Source organism: Procambarus clarkii, chromosome 93 (genome assembly GCF_040958095.1).
Source record: "Procambarus clarkii isolate CNS0578487 chromosome 93, FALCON_Pclarkii_2.0, whole genome shotgun sequence".
NCBI classification, from domain to species: Eukaryota; Metazoa; Arthropoda; class Malacostraca; order Decapoda; family Cambaridae; genus Procambarus; species Procambarus clarkii.
In genome coordinates, this window is record NC_091242.1 from 9717991 (window position 1) to 9734031 (window position 16041).

At 43.8% G+C, this 16041-nt stretch overlaps 2 protein-coding genes across 13 annotated transcripts in view; both read left to right on the forward strand.

The window, feature by feature from the left end:
• Ucp4A (Uncoupling protein 4A) overlaps window positions 1-16041 on the forward strand; it is a 182848-nt gene that overhangs the window by 55220 nt on the left and 111587 nt on the right. For 2 of the 12 annotated variants that reach the window (XM_045728603.2, XM_045728605.2), the window contains exon 1: window positions 13044-13443. The exons of 5 other annotated variants lie outside the window; for them this stretch is intronic. The gene's annotated coding sequence lies outside the window, so the exon portion shown is untranslated. Of the gene's footprint in view, window positions 1-13042; window positions 13444-16041 lie in introns of those variants that run through there. 5 more of the 12 variants (XM_045728608.2, XM_069319679.1, XM_069319676.1 and 2 more) reach the window with 4 other exon arrangements.
• LOC138359839 (uncharacterized) lies at window positions 14594-15469 on the forward strand. Its single transcript, XM_069319546.1, has one exon. The coding sequence runs from the start codon at window positions 14594-14596 to the stop codon at window positions 15467-15469; it is 876 nt and encodes a 291-aa protein (XP_069175647.1).

A 16041-nucleotide genomic window follows, 5' to 3' on the forward strand; every position in this document is an offset into this window, starting at 1 on the left:
AAGTTAAAATCGGGAAAGTGTAAAGTAATGAAATTAGGCGAATGGAGTAGGAGGCTGAACACAAGGTACCATCTGGGAGGTGAAACCCTGCAAGAGTCAAATAGAGAGAAAGTTCTAGGGGTTGATATCACACCGAACCTGTCCCCAGAGGCCCACATCAAAAGGATATCATCAGCGGCATATGCTAGACTGGCCAACATATAAACTGCATTTAGAAACTTGTGTAATGAATCGTTCAGGATCTTGTATACCACGTATGTCAGACCAATCTTGATATCTTGAGTTATCTTGAGATGATTTCGGGGCTTTAGTGTCCCCGCGGCCCGGTCTTCGACCAGGCCTCCACCCCCAGGAAGCAGCCCGTGACAGCTGACTAACACCCAGGTACCTATTTTACTGCTAGGTAACAGGGGCATAGGGTGAAAGAAACTCTGCCCAATGTTTCTCGCCGGCGCCTGGGATCGAACCCAGGACCACAGGATCACAAGTCCAGCGTGCTATCCGCTCGGCCGACCGGCTCCCTGGAGTCCATACCCACAAGACAAAGTTAGAGAAGATTCAGAGGTATGCCACCAGACTAGTCCCAGAACTGAGAGTTATGAGCTACGAGGAGAGGCTACCGGAGCTAAACCTTTCGTCCCTGGAAGACAGAAGCGTAAGGGGAGACATGATAACCACCTACACAATTCTCAGGGGAATTGTCAGGGTGGAAAAACACAAACTATTTAACATGGGTGGAACACGAACAAGGGGACACAGGTGGAAGCTGAGTACCCAAATGAGCCACATTAGAAAGAGCTTTTTTAGTGTCAGAGTAGTTAACAGGTGGAATGCATTAGGCAGTGATGTGGTGGACGCTGACTCCATACACAGTTTCAAGTGTAGACATGATAGAGCCCAGTAGGCTCAGGAACCTGTACACCAGTTGATTGACAGTTGAGAGGCGGGACCAAAGAGCCAGAGCTCAACCTCCTCAAGCACAACTAAGTGAATACATATACACACTAAAAGGGGTAACCGGTGGTGCCCGGGTCTCTCTCTCCCGCCTATTCCTCCTCCCTCTTTACCCTCCCTCCTCTCCCCCTCCCTCCACCTCTACCCCCTCCCCTCCCCCTGCACCTCTCGTGCAAGGATTTATTAGCTCTGTTGTATGATGCAACTCTCAGTGAATGGCCATGAATTTACATGACTGATAAAAAGACGTGATGCAACATTAGGTGTTCAGAGCAGAGGAGATTTGGCTGGGAAATTAGCATGATGCAACAGTAATCACCTAAACTCTCTTAGCTATACGTGCTTGCTGAGGGGTTGTGTGCCTGTGTGTGTTTATTTTATGCATTTGCTATTTGTGCCTGCAGGATCGAGTTGCATCTAGCTCTTGGACACCGCCTTTCTTGACCTCGGTTAACGAATGTACTGACAAACTATCTGTCTTTTCTTTAGCTATATATTCTTGTGAGAGAAGGGAATTTTACGTCTGTCAGAAGAGTGCAGTGTAAGTGCACGTCGTGAAGTAGCCGCCATGGCTGCTTCAGGGTAAACATAAGAACATAATGATATTGCAATATCATTCATTGATTACTTTGCAATACATCATTCATAGATCACTGGGAACACTTCTATGGAAGGAATGACATGTGTGCTCGGGATGGGGTGCATCTATCGAGGGCTAGGGTGGTGGTTGCCAAGTCGTTGGGATTTGGCTAAAGGGGTTTGTTTGGGTTTAACTACTAGTAGACAGTGGTATGGGAGTTGATATAGAGAAAGGAGGCAATGAAAGTATGTGTTGGCTGGGAGAAAAAAATGGCAAAATGAACAGGGGAAGGAAAAGGGCCTAAAATAACAATACACTTAGGGTATATTACACGAACAGTAGGAGTCTAAGAAACAAAATAAACAATTTAAATGCTCTTGTTTGCACAGAAAAAAATAGATATTATTGCACTTGCCGAAACATAGATGAATGTAGAGAATAGAGAACTATTAGCTGAATATCAAATAAAATGTCAAATCAAATGTTTATTTAGGTAAAGTACATACATACAAGGGGTGATACAGATTTTGATGAATTTATAGATAAAGCTAGTACATACAATGCCTAAATCCACTATTACGCAAAGCGTTTCGGGCAGTAGAAAGCGTTTCGGGCCTTTTCGTCTAAATGGATTTAGACTATTTCACACAGATATATTAGACGAGGAGGGGGAGTAGCCATATATGTTAGGGACAATTTGAAATGTAGTCTCAAAGAGGGAATCAAAACTGAGTCACAAACAGAAACTATTTGGCTAGAATTAAACAAAAAGCTAGAAATCTTATAATAGGAGTTGCATACAGGCCACCAAACTTAGAATGGAAACAAAGCATCTGTGGGATGAAATATCTAGAGCATCTAGGTCAAACAGTATTTGTGTCATGGGTGACTTTAATTTTAGTGGAATAAACTGGATTAACAGGACAGGGGAATAATGGAATCGTCAATTAATTCTAGAAAATCTAGATTTTCTAGATTTTAGAATATAGTTATGCATTAATTGAGTGTTGATTACTGGTGCTGACTTTTTGATGTGTAGTGCCTCGCTAATGTCGAGTCTCCTGCTATCGCTGTATCTATCGATGATTTCTGTGTTGCTTGTTAAGATTTCTCTGGTGATGGTCTGGTTGTGAGAAGAGATTATATGTTCCTTAATGGAGCCCTGTTGCTTATGCAATGTTAATCGCCTAGAAAGAGATGTTGTTGTCTTGCCTATATACTGAGTTCTGTATAGTAAGTACTTTGGGACTGTAAGCCCCAAAGAACTCAGTATATAGGCAAGACAACGTCTCTTTCTAGGCGATTAACAAATGTACAAACAACAGGGCTCCATCAAGGAACATATAATCTCTTCTCACAACCAGACCATCACCAGAGAAATCTTAACAAGCAACACAGAAATCATCGATAGATACAGCGATAGCAGGAGACTCGACATCAGCGAGGCACTACACATCAAAAAGTCAACACCAGTAATCAACAGTCAATTAATGCATAACTATATTCAACCTACTTAAAGACCCCTAATCAATAAGCGAAAGTATGGGCTAATAGGCCTTCTGTAGTTACTTCCATTCTTATGTTTTTATACCCACCTCACCCAAAACTTTTGTGTCATATCACCTCACCCAAAACAAATATAAGCATGATGTATGTTATGTGAACTCTGCTTCCCCTTCAAAACGCATAAATCTTATTTTAGTATGTGTAAACGAGGCTTTGAAAATGTAAGAAGCCTTACGAAACGTTTTTAGGCGTCACACCAAAAATATAAATGTAAAAAATTAATTTGGGAGAGTTAATTGTTAATTGCCCTCGACAGCGAAGAAAAACGTAAGAAATATTGCGAAGATTCGTGTTAGAATTATTAATCTCACCCTTTCGGTCATATTCAACAACACATGCATACAAATTTAATAGATCGAATACTATACTATATACTATATAGATTGAAATGGATAACAAAGGAACTGAAGAATCTTATAGGTAGAAATAGAGCTTGGTACAAAAGGATTATAAATGAGGAAGTCAGTTTAACTAGGTTAGTTTCAAACTTACTAGGAGATAGGAGTTAAATGAACTTTAATTTTTCCCAAAATGTGAGCTTGAATTAGGACATTATCTGCATATCCCACTTGTTGTGCTCCTTCCAGAAATTCAGTATTAGCAAAGGCGTTCATAAAGGTGTTGAATAGTGTGGAGCCTAACACTCCTCCTTGTGGGATCCCGAGTACCTTATTTATTGTACTAGAGACTTCCGCTGAAGCAGACCTTTGCTTTCCTTCCCGTGAGGTGCCTGGATTGTACCTGGACGGTGTTCTGGGAGTTCTTCTACTCCCCAAGCCCGGACCAGGGCCAGGCTTGACTTGTGAGAGCTTGGTCCAGCAGGCTGTTGTTTGGAGCAGCCCGCAGGCCCACATACTCACCACACTTCTTGAAGAAAACTATCTAGTTTTCTCTTGAAGGTGTCTATGATTGTTCCGGCAATATTTCTTATGCTCGCGGGGAGGGTGTTGAACAGCCGCGGACCTCTGATGTTTATACAGTGTTCTCTGATTGTGCCTATGGCACCCCTGCTCTTCACTGGTTCTATTCTGCATTTTCTACCATATCGTTCACTCCAGTATGAACGATATGTATGTTGTACTAACAACATTATATGGAGGACCTATGGCAATTCCACGACCAAGAGATGGCTTCCTGAACCTTGCAGGAATTAACCTCACTGAGGACCAAGTCACTCTCCTAAATCTGGGCATAAACTGTCATGTTATGTCCAGACCGAGTGAGATGGCCCGGAAAGTAGAGTTGGAAATTCTGTTGGACGACATATTCGACCTCGAGACACAAAAGAAGGTCACTACCAAAGATACCTTACAAGCAGAACTTATTGCAGGAGGAGGAAAGAATCGAGGCAACTACAGAAGCACCATACTGTCCCCCGAGCTTAGAGCGGCAGCTAAAAGCCTTCGTGAGAACAAGGAGATAGTTGTCAGGAGAGGTGACAAGTCGCCAATATATGTCATTCTTAAAAAAGACGAATATCTGGCGAAAATGAACATCATACTCTCTGACCAAACTAAGTTCCAAAGGGTAACGAAGGACACTACAGCCGAATTAAAAGCAAAGGTCAACAAACTGATCGAAACTGTGAACGCCAAGAAATCCGGACTCCACCTGCCAAAGATCATTGGGGAATATAAACCTGGATATGCGTATGGAAATGTCAAGACGCACAAACCTGGAAACCCACTTCGGCCAATCATTAGCCAGATACCCACACCCACGTACAGATTGGCAAAGCGACTCAACGGCCTGCTGACTCCTTATGTTCCTTGCGCCTTCAGCCTGAAGTCTCCAAAGGAATTTGTGGACTTACTGCGGGGCGCACGGGCCACAGGGATAAGAGCCTCGTTGGACGTAGAATCGCTGTTTACCAACGTACCTGTGGACGAGACAATCGGAATGATAGCCGACAGAGTGTATCGCGATCCAGCCTGTACTCCTCTTGACATGCCAGAAAGTATTCTGAGGAAACTACTCCAAGCTTGTACTAAAGAGGCACCCTTCTTGAGCCCCGATGGGCATATGTATAAGCAAGTAGATGGGGTCGCTATGGGTTCTCCCCTAGGTGTCCTGTTTGCAAACTTCTACATGGGTACCATCGAGCAAAAAGTCTTAGTCGACATGAACTTGAAACCGGCCATATACTGCAGGTATGTTGACGACATTTTTACACAGGTACCTGATGTCAGACATCTGCAGGAGCTGAAGGAGGCATTTGAGCAGAGTTCCGTGCTGCGTTTCACTTACGAGACGGCAAAGGATGGGAAGCTGCCTTTTCTAGATGTAACAGTCATGGAAAAGGGCGGAGGTTTCCACACTGCAGTCTACACAAAGGAAACAAACATAGGAATGTGCCTAAATGCCAACAGCGACTGCCCTGACAGGTACAAGAGGAGTGTTGTTAACGCATACGTCGACCGTGCTCTCAGCCACAGCTCAGAATGGAAGCAAGTCGACGAAGAACTCTGTAGGGTAAGGCAGGTTCTAGTCAATAACGGCTTCTCCAATGGTTTCATCGAAGACATCATAAGAAGGAAAGTGAAAAGCCATGCAACCTCCGAAGAGACAACTAACACAACACCTATACCCCCTATTAGACTATTTTACAGGAACTTCTTTTCCACAGCTCATAAAACAGAGGAAAGGGTCCTGAAAGATATTGTTAATAGAAACGTTATCCCTACAGACAAAAATCAGAGGATACAACTGACGATTTACTATAAAACCAGAAAAACGGCCAGCCTACTCATGAGAAACTCTCCAGACACGAAACAGAACGCTTTAAAAGAGACTAACGTCGTCTATGCCTTCAAATGCCCACTTGGGGACTGTAAGCTCCAAAAAACCCAGTATATAGGCAAGACAACAACATCTCTTTCTAGGCGTTTAACGATGCATAAACAACAGGGCTCCATTAAGGAACATATAATCTCTTCCCATAACCAAACCATCGCCAGAGAAATCCTAGTAAACAACACAGAAATCATCGATAGATACAGCGATAGCAGGCGGCTTGACGTTTGCGAGGCACTACACATCAAGAAGTCAACACCAGCAATCAACAGCCAATTATTGCACAACTATATTCTAACCACCTCAAGACTCCGCTCCAATATAGAAGCATCAAGAAATATGGACCAATAGGCTTTCTACAAACACTTCTATTCAATATCCATTGTTTCGTGTTCTGTCTTGTGTTGATACTTTTAATACCCTATTAATATCCTCTAATGCCACATCATCCTTCCCACCTCACTCAAATGTAATGCCACATCACCCTTCCCACCTCACTCAAATGTAGATATAAAATCAGGGAAACGCAAGTTCTAATCAGTTGTGTATTTGTGAAGTCTTTGAAAATGTAATAAGTTTTACGAAACGCGCCCGTGTCGCGTCAGACTAGAAATAAAAATGAATTTTGGAGAAGTGATTTTTGATTTACCTCCAACAGTGAAGCATAATGTACGAAAGATTGAGAAAATTCGTGTTAGAATTATTAATCTTACTTTTTCGGTCATATTTAATAAAATATATATTATATATATATATATATATATGTGTGTGTATATATATATATATATTATTAAATATGACCGAAAAAGTAAGATTAATAATTCTAACACGAATTTTCTCAATCTTTCGTACATTTCGCTTCACTGTTGGAGGTAAATCAAAAATCAATTCTCCAAAATTCATTTTTATTTCTAGTCTGACGCGACACGAGCGCGTTTCGTAAAACTTATTACATTTTCAAAGACTCGTAGGGTAAGGCAGGTCCTAGTCAATAACGGCTTCTCCAATGGTTTCGTCGAAGACATCATAAGAAGGAAAGTGAAAAGCCATGCAACCTCTGAAGAGACAACTAACACAACACCTATACCCCCTATTAGACTATTTTACAGGAACTTCTTTTCCACAGCTCATAAAACGGAGGAAAGGGTCCTGAAAGATATTGTTAATAGAAACGTTATCCCTACAGACAAAAATCAGAGGATACAACTGACGATTTACTATAAAACCAGAAAAACGGCCAGCCTACTCATGAGAAACTCTCCAGACACAAAACAGAACGCTTTAAAAGAGACTAACGTCGTCTATGCCTTCAAATGCCCTCTTGGGGACTGTAAGCTCCAAAAAACCCAGTATATAGGCAAGACAACATCTCTTTCTAGGCGTTTAACGATGCATAAGCAACAGGGCTCCATTAAGGAACATATAATCTCTTCCCACAACCAAACCATCGCCAGAGAAATCCTAGTAAACAACACAGAAATCATCGATAGATACAGCGATAGCAGGCGGCTTGACGTTTGCGAGGCACTACACATCAAGAAGTCAACACCAGCAATCAACAGCCAATTATTGCACAACTATATTCTACCCACCTCAAGACTCCGCTCCAATATAGAAGGATCAAGAAATATGGATCAATAGGCTTTCTACAAACACTTCTATTCAATATCCATTGTTTCGTGTTCTGTCTTGTGTTGATGAAATTAATACCCTATTAATACTCTTGTTCTGTCTTGTGTTGATGAAATTAATACCCTATTAATACCACATCTTGTTCTGTCTTGTGTTAATGCCACATCACCCCTTCCACCTCACTCAAATGTAGATATAAAATCCGAGATGCGTAAGTTCTATTCAGTTGTGTATTTGTGAACTAAAGTCTTTGAAAATGTAATAAGTTTTACGAAACGCGCTCGTGTCGCGTCAGACTAGAAATAAAAATGAATTTTGGAGAATTGATTTTTGATTTACCTCCAACAGTGAAACGAAATGTACGAAAGATTGAGAAAATTCATGTTAGAATTATTAATCTTACTTTTTCGGTCATATTTAATAATATATGTCAACAGGAAAGACTGCTACCAAAATATACTAATATATATATATATATATATATATATATATATATATATATATATATATATATATATATATATATTATATATATATATATATATATATATATATATATATACACACACACACACCGCTTTTAGGTTAGGTAAAAAAAATATATATACACACAAACTTAGGTTAACGCAAAAATAAGGGTGACAGTGAAAGTATTTACATAAAAACACCTAAACCCTGCACGTGAAGAAGCAGCAGGAGGCAAGCGACGGGCGGAGGCAGTAGTGTTAATTCCCTGAGCTCCTGATGAGAGACTGCTGAGGTGACTTGAGGTCATGGTATTTATACTCATGATGGTGACGTCACAGTCTTTATCACCGAGGCTTGGAACGATGAGCCGGCGGTGTAACAGGTGGTTACCTAGACAAGGAACCGGCAGGTCTTGCAGCTGCACACCTGCCTGGGGCTCTCGCGCTGGGTGGAGGGTGTACTGGTGGTGGTGTACAGACCTTCGTCTGGGTTGAACTCCATGCTGATGGTAATATGCAGTATACAGCCTGGTGCAGTCCCAAGAACTGTCAAAACATCTAATATACGAGAGGATCTGTTCCTCCCCAGTGTTAAAAGCAGAATTAAGGAACTGAATGCTAAGCTTGCAATTAGGATAGCCAGATACTCCCATTACAGTGATATTGCCAAGAAAATAACTGAGTTCGATGATACTTATAGAGGAAACAGGAAAAGCAAAAAATGGCATCACCGATCAGTCTGATCCTTCGCAAAATTTTCATCTTCACCTCGAAAAAACTTCACCTGTAAACCCGTGAGGTCATGCCTGTAGAACGGTTACATCCCCCTGGTAGGATGACCCATGTAGGATTATCATCAACGAGATGACAACAAAAACGTCCAACATTATACCACAAGAAATGAGGCACAAGTATCTTGAGGAAATTAATAAAGAAGCTGGAAATGAATTAGAGCCATTCGACACTGATGGGTCATGTAATCCTACCAATGGCCGGGCTGGTGCAGTGAAGACTGCTCACTGTAATTAGGAATAATGCTTTTCAAAACGGAAATGAAGAAAAAGCACATATTGAGAACTATGCCTCTTCAACGCAAGCAGACCTAACTGCTATTGTTATGGCGTTAAGATTACTTGAACGAAACACTAACGGTGCAATGATCTGATTCAAAAACAGTACTACAAAACAAAGCTTTAGTAAAATTCTGGCAGAAATCCTCGCAATAGTTTCTGAAATCAAGAGAGCTGTGAGAGTACTAACCAATCAGGAAAGAGAAGTCAAATTCTTGTGATCCTTGGAGCCGGCGGCTGAGCGGACAGAACACTGGACGCGTGATCCTGTGGTCCCAGGTTCGATCCCGGGTGCCGGCGAGAAATAATAAGCAGAGTTTCTTTCACCCTGATGCCCCTGTTACCTAGCAGTAAATAGGTACCTGGGAGTTAGTTAGCTATCACGGGCTGCTTCTTGGGGGTGAAGGCCTGGTCGAGGACCGGGCCGCGGGGACACTAAAGCCCCGAAATCATCTCAAGGTAATCTCAAGATAGATCCCCTCCCATGTTGGAATCTGTGGAAATGAACGAGTGGATGTCATGGCTGCTGAAGGCACTGAAGGAGACCATATTGAATGCGTCATACCCAAGACTGCTACAACTGAGAGGTATTCTCAGAGAGGCAACATCACCATGACAAGGTAACTGAGGAAAGGAGGATGGAACAACAAACCAGTGAATCTGAACGCTGGTACAATATCGTTGTAGCGGACAATCCTAATCATTATGGACGAAGAGGTCGTAGAGCGCACGCTGGAGCTCTCTACGACCCACACGCTGGGGGGCTCTACGACCCACACGCTGGGGGGCTTTACGACCCACACGCTGGGTCGTAGGTCAGCATGGTGGTCTGTCACCACAGTGGTGAAGGTGACCTTTGATAAAGAAGACCTTTAGGAAGTCTTGGATGGTCACCTCTCAGCATCTTGGATGGTCACCTCTCAGCATCTTGGATGGTCACCTCTCAGCATCTTGGATGGGTCAGCTCTCAGCATCTTGGATGGTCACCTCTCAGCATCTTGGATGGGTCAGCTCTCAGCATCTTGGATGGTCACCTCCCAGCATCTTGGATGGTCACCTCTCAGCATCTTGGATGGTCACCTCTCAGCATCTTGGATGGTCACCTCTCAGCATCTTGGATGGGTCAGCTCTCAGCATCTTGGATGGTCACCTCTCAGCATCTTGGATGGTCACCTCTCAGCATCTTGGATGGTCACCTCCCAGCATCTTGGATGGGTCACCTCTCAGCATCTTGGATGGGTCACCTCTCAGCATCTTGGATGGTCAGCTCTCAGCATCTTGGATGGTCACCTCTCAGCATCTTGGATGGTCACCTCTCAGCATCTTGGATGGGTCAGCTCTCAGCATCTTGGATGGTCACCTCTCAGCATCTTGGATGGTCACCTCTCAGCATCTTGGATGGGTCACCTCTCAGCATCTTGGATGGTCACCTCTCAGCATCTTGGATGGTCACCTCTCAGCATCTTGGATGGTCACCTCTCAGCATCTTGGATGGTCACCTCTCAGCATCTTGGATGGTCACCTCCCAGCATCTCGTGAAAATTAACATAATTATACTGTTGTATTTGCTAACATTTTGTAATTATGTCATCATGCTGTAACATGCTTAGTTAAATGAATAATTGGGTTCAGTTCCTGAGTCTTTTATATCACCTTTTAATGGAGCGGTCTGAATTACTGTCCTCCAACTTGTTCAATATATTTTAAAGGTCACGGGGTGATCAGCCTTGTCATGTCTGGTTTGCAGGGTTGGTAGTCAAGTGGCCTCCACCGTTTACGGTATATATCCACTCCCAAAGGGATATTAGAGTGATGTATGATCACACACACACACACACACACACACACACACACACACACACACACACACACACACACACACACACATACATCACACACACACACACACACACACACACACACACACACACACACACACACACACGCAGGTAGGGTAACAGTGGCAACATACAGGATGCTGCTAGAACCTCGATTAGAAACCTGAACCTAGGTTTTGTCCACGTCCCGGTTAGGTTAAGGTGTGGAACATTAGCCCGACCTTGTGGAGCATTACCCAAGATCAACCTTGTGAAGCATTAGCCAAGCTCAACCTTGTGGAGCATTAGCCAAGATATTTTAAAAGTACAAAGTTGCAACAACTTGACTCCAGAGCTAAGAGAGCCTAAGGAATGAGAATAAGTTTAGCGAACTTCACCTCACATCTCTGCACGAGAGAGAAACACAGAGTGAACATGATCGCGACATGCACGATACTAATGGGAATCACCTAGGTGGTCAATGCCAGCTCTCTTTAAAGTGAGAATAAATAGGACGAGAGGACATCAGTTGACGCTGGCAGCGCCAATGTTTAAGTGTAAGGAATTGTGCTTACCCTACACGGGTGCTCAACAAGTAGAATGCAGTGAAAGATATATTAGTAGTAGTTCATAGATCACTTATAGCAATAGGTACAACAAGGGTAGTTGGCCGGGGGGCATATAGTGCTAGACCTCACTTCCCGTAGTCACTGTGATAGGTGAGTACTGGATGAGTGTTGATTAATGAAGATTAAGCCAGCCAAGAGGTGGCACGGGCATGAATATCCCGTAAGCGGGATGAGTATGTGGAGTGCTTAATACATGCACTAAGATAAGCTGGGAAGCATGGCAAGCGGGCTGGGAGGGCCCGGGGCTCCATGACGCAGTTGCTAAGTGTCTCTAGTGGGCCAGTGGCGCGGAGAGCATGTCACAGGGTGCCGGGCTCAGGCTCGTACTTAAATCTCACAAACAGTTTGGCTCTGTGTTGCCAACGGTGCTGGGTTTGGTCTTGCAACATTCAATTCAATTTCTGCCTTTATTATACAGCCCCCATACCCACCCCGTGGGCGGGAAGGGTATGGGAGTGCTTCAACAAAAGACTCACAACAGTCACTATACAAAGCAGTTTACATCTATGGTGAGTCACACCCGTCTTGCTCCACACCCACCCAACTGGGCGGCAGCTTTACAGCCATATGCTGGCTGAACCTACAGTAACCGACTTCGCTATCTGACAGTACAGCATTATGAATGAAGTACACTCTTTTGGACTCCATTGATGGTGTTATCTCTGAATTCCTCGATTTTTTTTCACGTTCCATTATATAATGACGCAAAGTATGCGAATAGTTCTGCTGACGGAGTTTACACTTAGTCAATTCTACATCAGCAGATGTTACAAACTGCCAGAGGTACTTGTAGCCAAGTCTAAGCCTAGCAGCGGTGACATCTAGAAGTCTGCTAACATTATTGGATGACCCATAGACGTGCGGTACTCCCTGCATAATAGAATGATGATAGATGAAGTAACTGGTGTGAATTTCACTTTGCCTCAAGTCTACGAGATTGTGTTGATATTCCCGGAATATTACCCTGGCTGTCAGTAAACACAGGCTTACCCTGGCACCGATATTTTCCTGTGTTTTGCTTCGTAATGTTGTGCTGTGATATTGCCTCTTAACATCGTACCCAAGTAGAGGTTTTTTGCTTGTGAAGGAGGCAATATAACGGGAGAAAAGTTACTTCAGTCGTTCATCTCAAATTTGGCGGGGGAGGAAGGACCTTGGAAACTGTGGGCGGGGATTGGTTGGCGGCCAGTAGAGACGCGCGGTGATTGGACAACGCGGAGGTGTGTCCCGGGGGGGGGGGGGGGGGGGCGGCCACCTGATCAATGACATCATGTGGGATCTACGCACGAGGGAGGGGAATTTTCCACCTCTTGAAATAACGCGCGACTCAACCGAGGCCTCCGCGCACCCTTCTAATCTCTCTCGTAATAGCCAGTCTGTGGAATCTCGTTTCTATCTTATCATCACAGTGACTCTTACCAGTGAAGTCGAGTGAAAGCGAGTGAGGTGTGGGGGGTTGGGGTGGAAGAAGGGGGGGTTAGTGACCATGAAGTCTTCCTGGAGATGTGATGACGCACGTGCGTGTGTGAGTGCGTGCGTGCGTGTGAGTGTGTGTGTGTGAGTGTGTGTGTGTGTGGCGCTGTTGTGGGGTCGGCGCGAGCTAGCCAGCCAGTGAGAGGTTAGCGCCCGGACGGTAGAGATACGCTCCTGCGGCCCAAGCTGTCTATTCCACTCGCCACACTGCATCCTGGATAATTCCATCATTTGTCGCTGTTGGTCGCTCCGCTCCTCAACTTGTGGTACTATGCGAGACTTGCGATTCACGTTGATCCGTGAGCCTGTCTTGACTCTGAAAGTTGTCCATTATCTACGATTATTGACTTTAATGTGCATCTTGTTAGATTTATAAGTGTGCGGGAAATTTTTTTACTAAATTCAACAAGATTACCACCGACGCGACTTTTGCCTACTATACTTGACGAATACATACGAAAGGTGAGTTACACATTTTGTTTGATCTAAAGGGAGTTGTGTTTACATAATAGCTTACGTATATTACCTAATAGTTTAAAGGTAGCTATGTTTACACATTTCCCAGGATGGAGGGTTATATAATGCTATGTACTAGTCAGGTCTACCAGCCTGCACTTATAGATGTTTTCTTGTATCATTGAATTGATAGAACAGTTGCGAAATAGTGTTGAAGTGTGTTATTAGTTGTTGTTATTGATTGAGTTTACACTTGGAGTACTAGATTTGTTCCTTGTAATTATGTTATAAGTAACCCTACCTTGAGGCTACCTTGAGGTGCTTCCGGGGCTTAGTGTCCCCGCGGCCCGGTCGTCGACCAGGCCTCCTGGTTGCTGGAGGCCCTATCCCAGCCTAAATCAGGCCATTGTAACGTCACACACCAGTGGGCCCAATATTGTAACGTCACACACCAGTGGGCCCAATATTCAAGAGCAACATTTACATGTTATCATCATATCATCATAAATATATTAACTTTTATGATAACTCTTCACACTAATCGCTAAATGTCTGGCCTAGTTTCTTAAGGTAGGCCTAGTGTGAGGATTTGACACTAAAGATTGGGACCTATATATAGGCCTAGTTACATGTCATGGTTGCTAAATGCAGCTGTTGTCACAGCGTGTGTTATCATGTTGTTGGGTAACATATGTGAGGCGCCATCTACATGTTGGCGGGATTCTCAAACTTTTAGCAATTATTTACATAATGCATGACGATCATGTATGGCCAAGCCTGGCGTGCATTACCGCTTGAGCGGCTGCAGGTTACCGCTCAAGATTACGACTGCAGATTACGGCTACATATTACCGAAACGCTATGCGTGTTAGTGGCTTTGCGAGAATGTAAAAAATACGAATTCTATGTACTCTCGCAAACCCGTTGACACCTTGTAAATCAATTATTAGTATTATTATAGATGTATGTAGCCTGTTGACGACAAGGAGCTTGAATATAAGGGTAGATAGGTCTGGATCTGACCCCTGGGGGTGAAGGGTCACCGTCCCCCCCCCCCCCTACATATTGATCCCATACACCCACGGTAACTTTGGATCTGGTTGTAAATCTACTTTCTAATCGAGTTTAATTTCAGTTCATGTATGTTGTGATGATAATGCACATCCTAGATGCATGGTGCACTAGGCTGTTTGTACCGTCCTCTATGACACGTCACTCAAGGGACCCACAAGTCCACACAGCACACGACTGTTCCAGGTCCTTCAAGGGACCCACAAGTCCACACAGCACACGACTGTTCCAGGTCCTTCAAGGGACCCACAAGTCCACACAGCACACGACTGTTCCAGGTCCTTCAAGGGGACCCACAAGTCCACACAGCACACAACTATTCCAGGGCCTTCAAGGGACCCACAAGTCCACACAGCACACGACTGTTACAGGTCCTTCAAGGGGACCCACAAGTCCACACAGCACACAACTATTCCAGGTCCTTCAAGGGACCCACAAGTCCACACAGCACACGACTGTTCCAGGTCCTTCAAGGGGACCCACAAGTCCACACAGCACACAACTATTCCAGGTCCTTCAAGGGACCCACAAGTCCACACAGCACACGACTGTTCCAGGCTCTTCAAGGGGACCCACAAGTCCACACAGCACACAACTATTCCAGGGCCTTCAAGGGACCCACAAGTCCACACAGCACACGACTGTTCCAGGTCCTTCAAGGGACCCACAAGTCCACACAGCACACAACTATTCCAGGGCCTTCAAGGGACCCACAAGTCCACACAGCACACGACTGTTACAGGTCCTTCAAGGGACCCACAAGTCCACACAGCACACGACTGTTCCAGGTCCTTCAAGGGACCCACAAGTCCACACAGCACACAACTATTCCAGGGCCTTCAAGGGACCCACAAGTCCACACAGCACACAACTATTCCAGGGCCTTCAAGGGGACCCACAAATCCACACAGCACACGACTGTTCCAGGCCCTTCAAGGGACCCACAAGTCCACACGACTAATCATATTTTACGTTATAGACACATGGACATTAATTCCACAATGACCAAAACCATTCATCAGAAAGTGAAGAAACGATGATAACCTGGATCAGTGAAACATTGTCGTCTCCTCATCTTCTGGTGTGAGGTTTGCTCATCATATCTTCAGCCACGTTATTGTGACTCATCGTCCGCTCATTAATTCAATAATTGCCACATTGTGCATATTGCAGTATCATTTACAAGAATGTGAGTATTATATTCTAAGTGAAGTCTTTATACCTCCTAAGAACATGACTCATGTCATTCCAGTATCACACATCTATACACATTTCATGTGGTACAGGGTTCTAAATTTGTATATTGTTCAAACAATTTACATTAATACAAAGTGATCTAGCCTGGGAGTGTCGGCATAATACATATTTGGCATTCTTTATCTTTTTCACATACACCAACATCCTATTGCAAGTAATTTATATATATATATATATATATATATATATGCAAACAAGCCTGAATGGTCCCCAGGACTATATACAACAGAAAACTGGGGTGTGAGTTTTCAGTTATATATATATATATATATATAT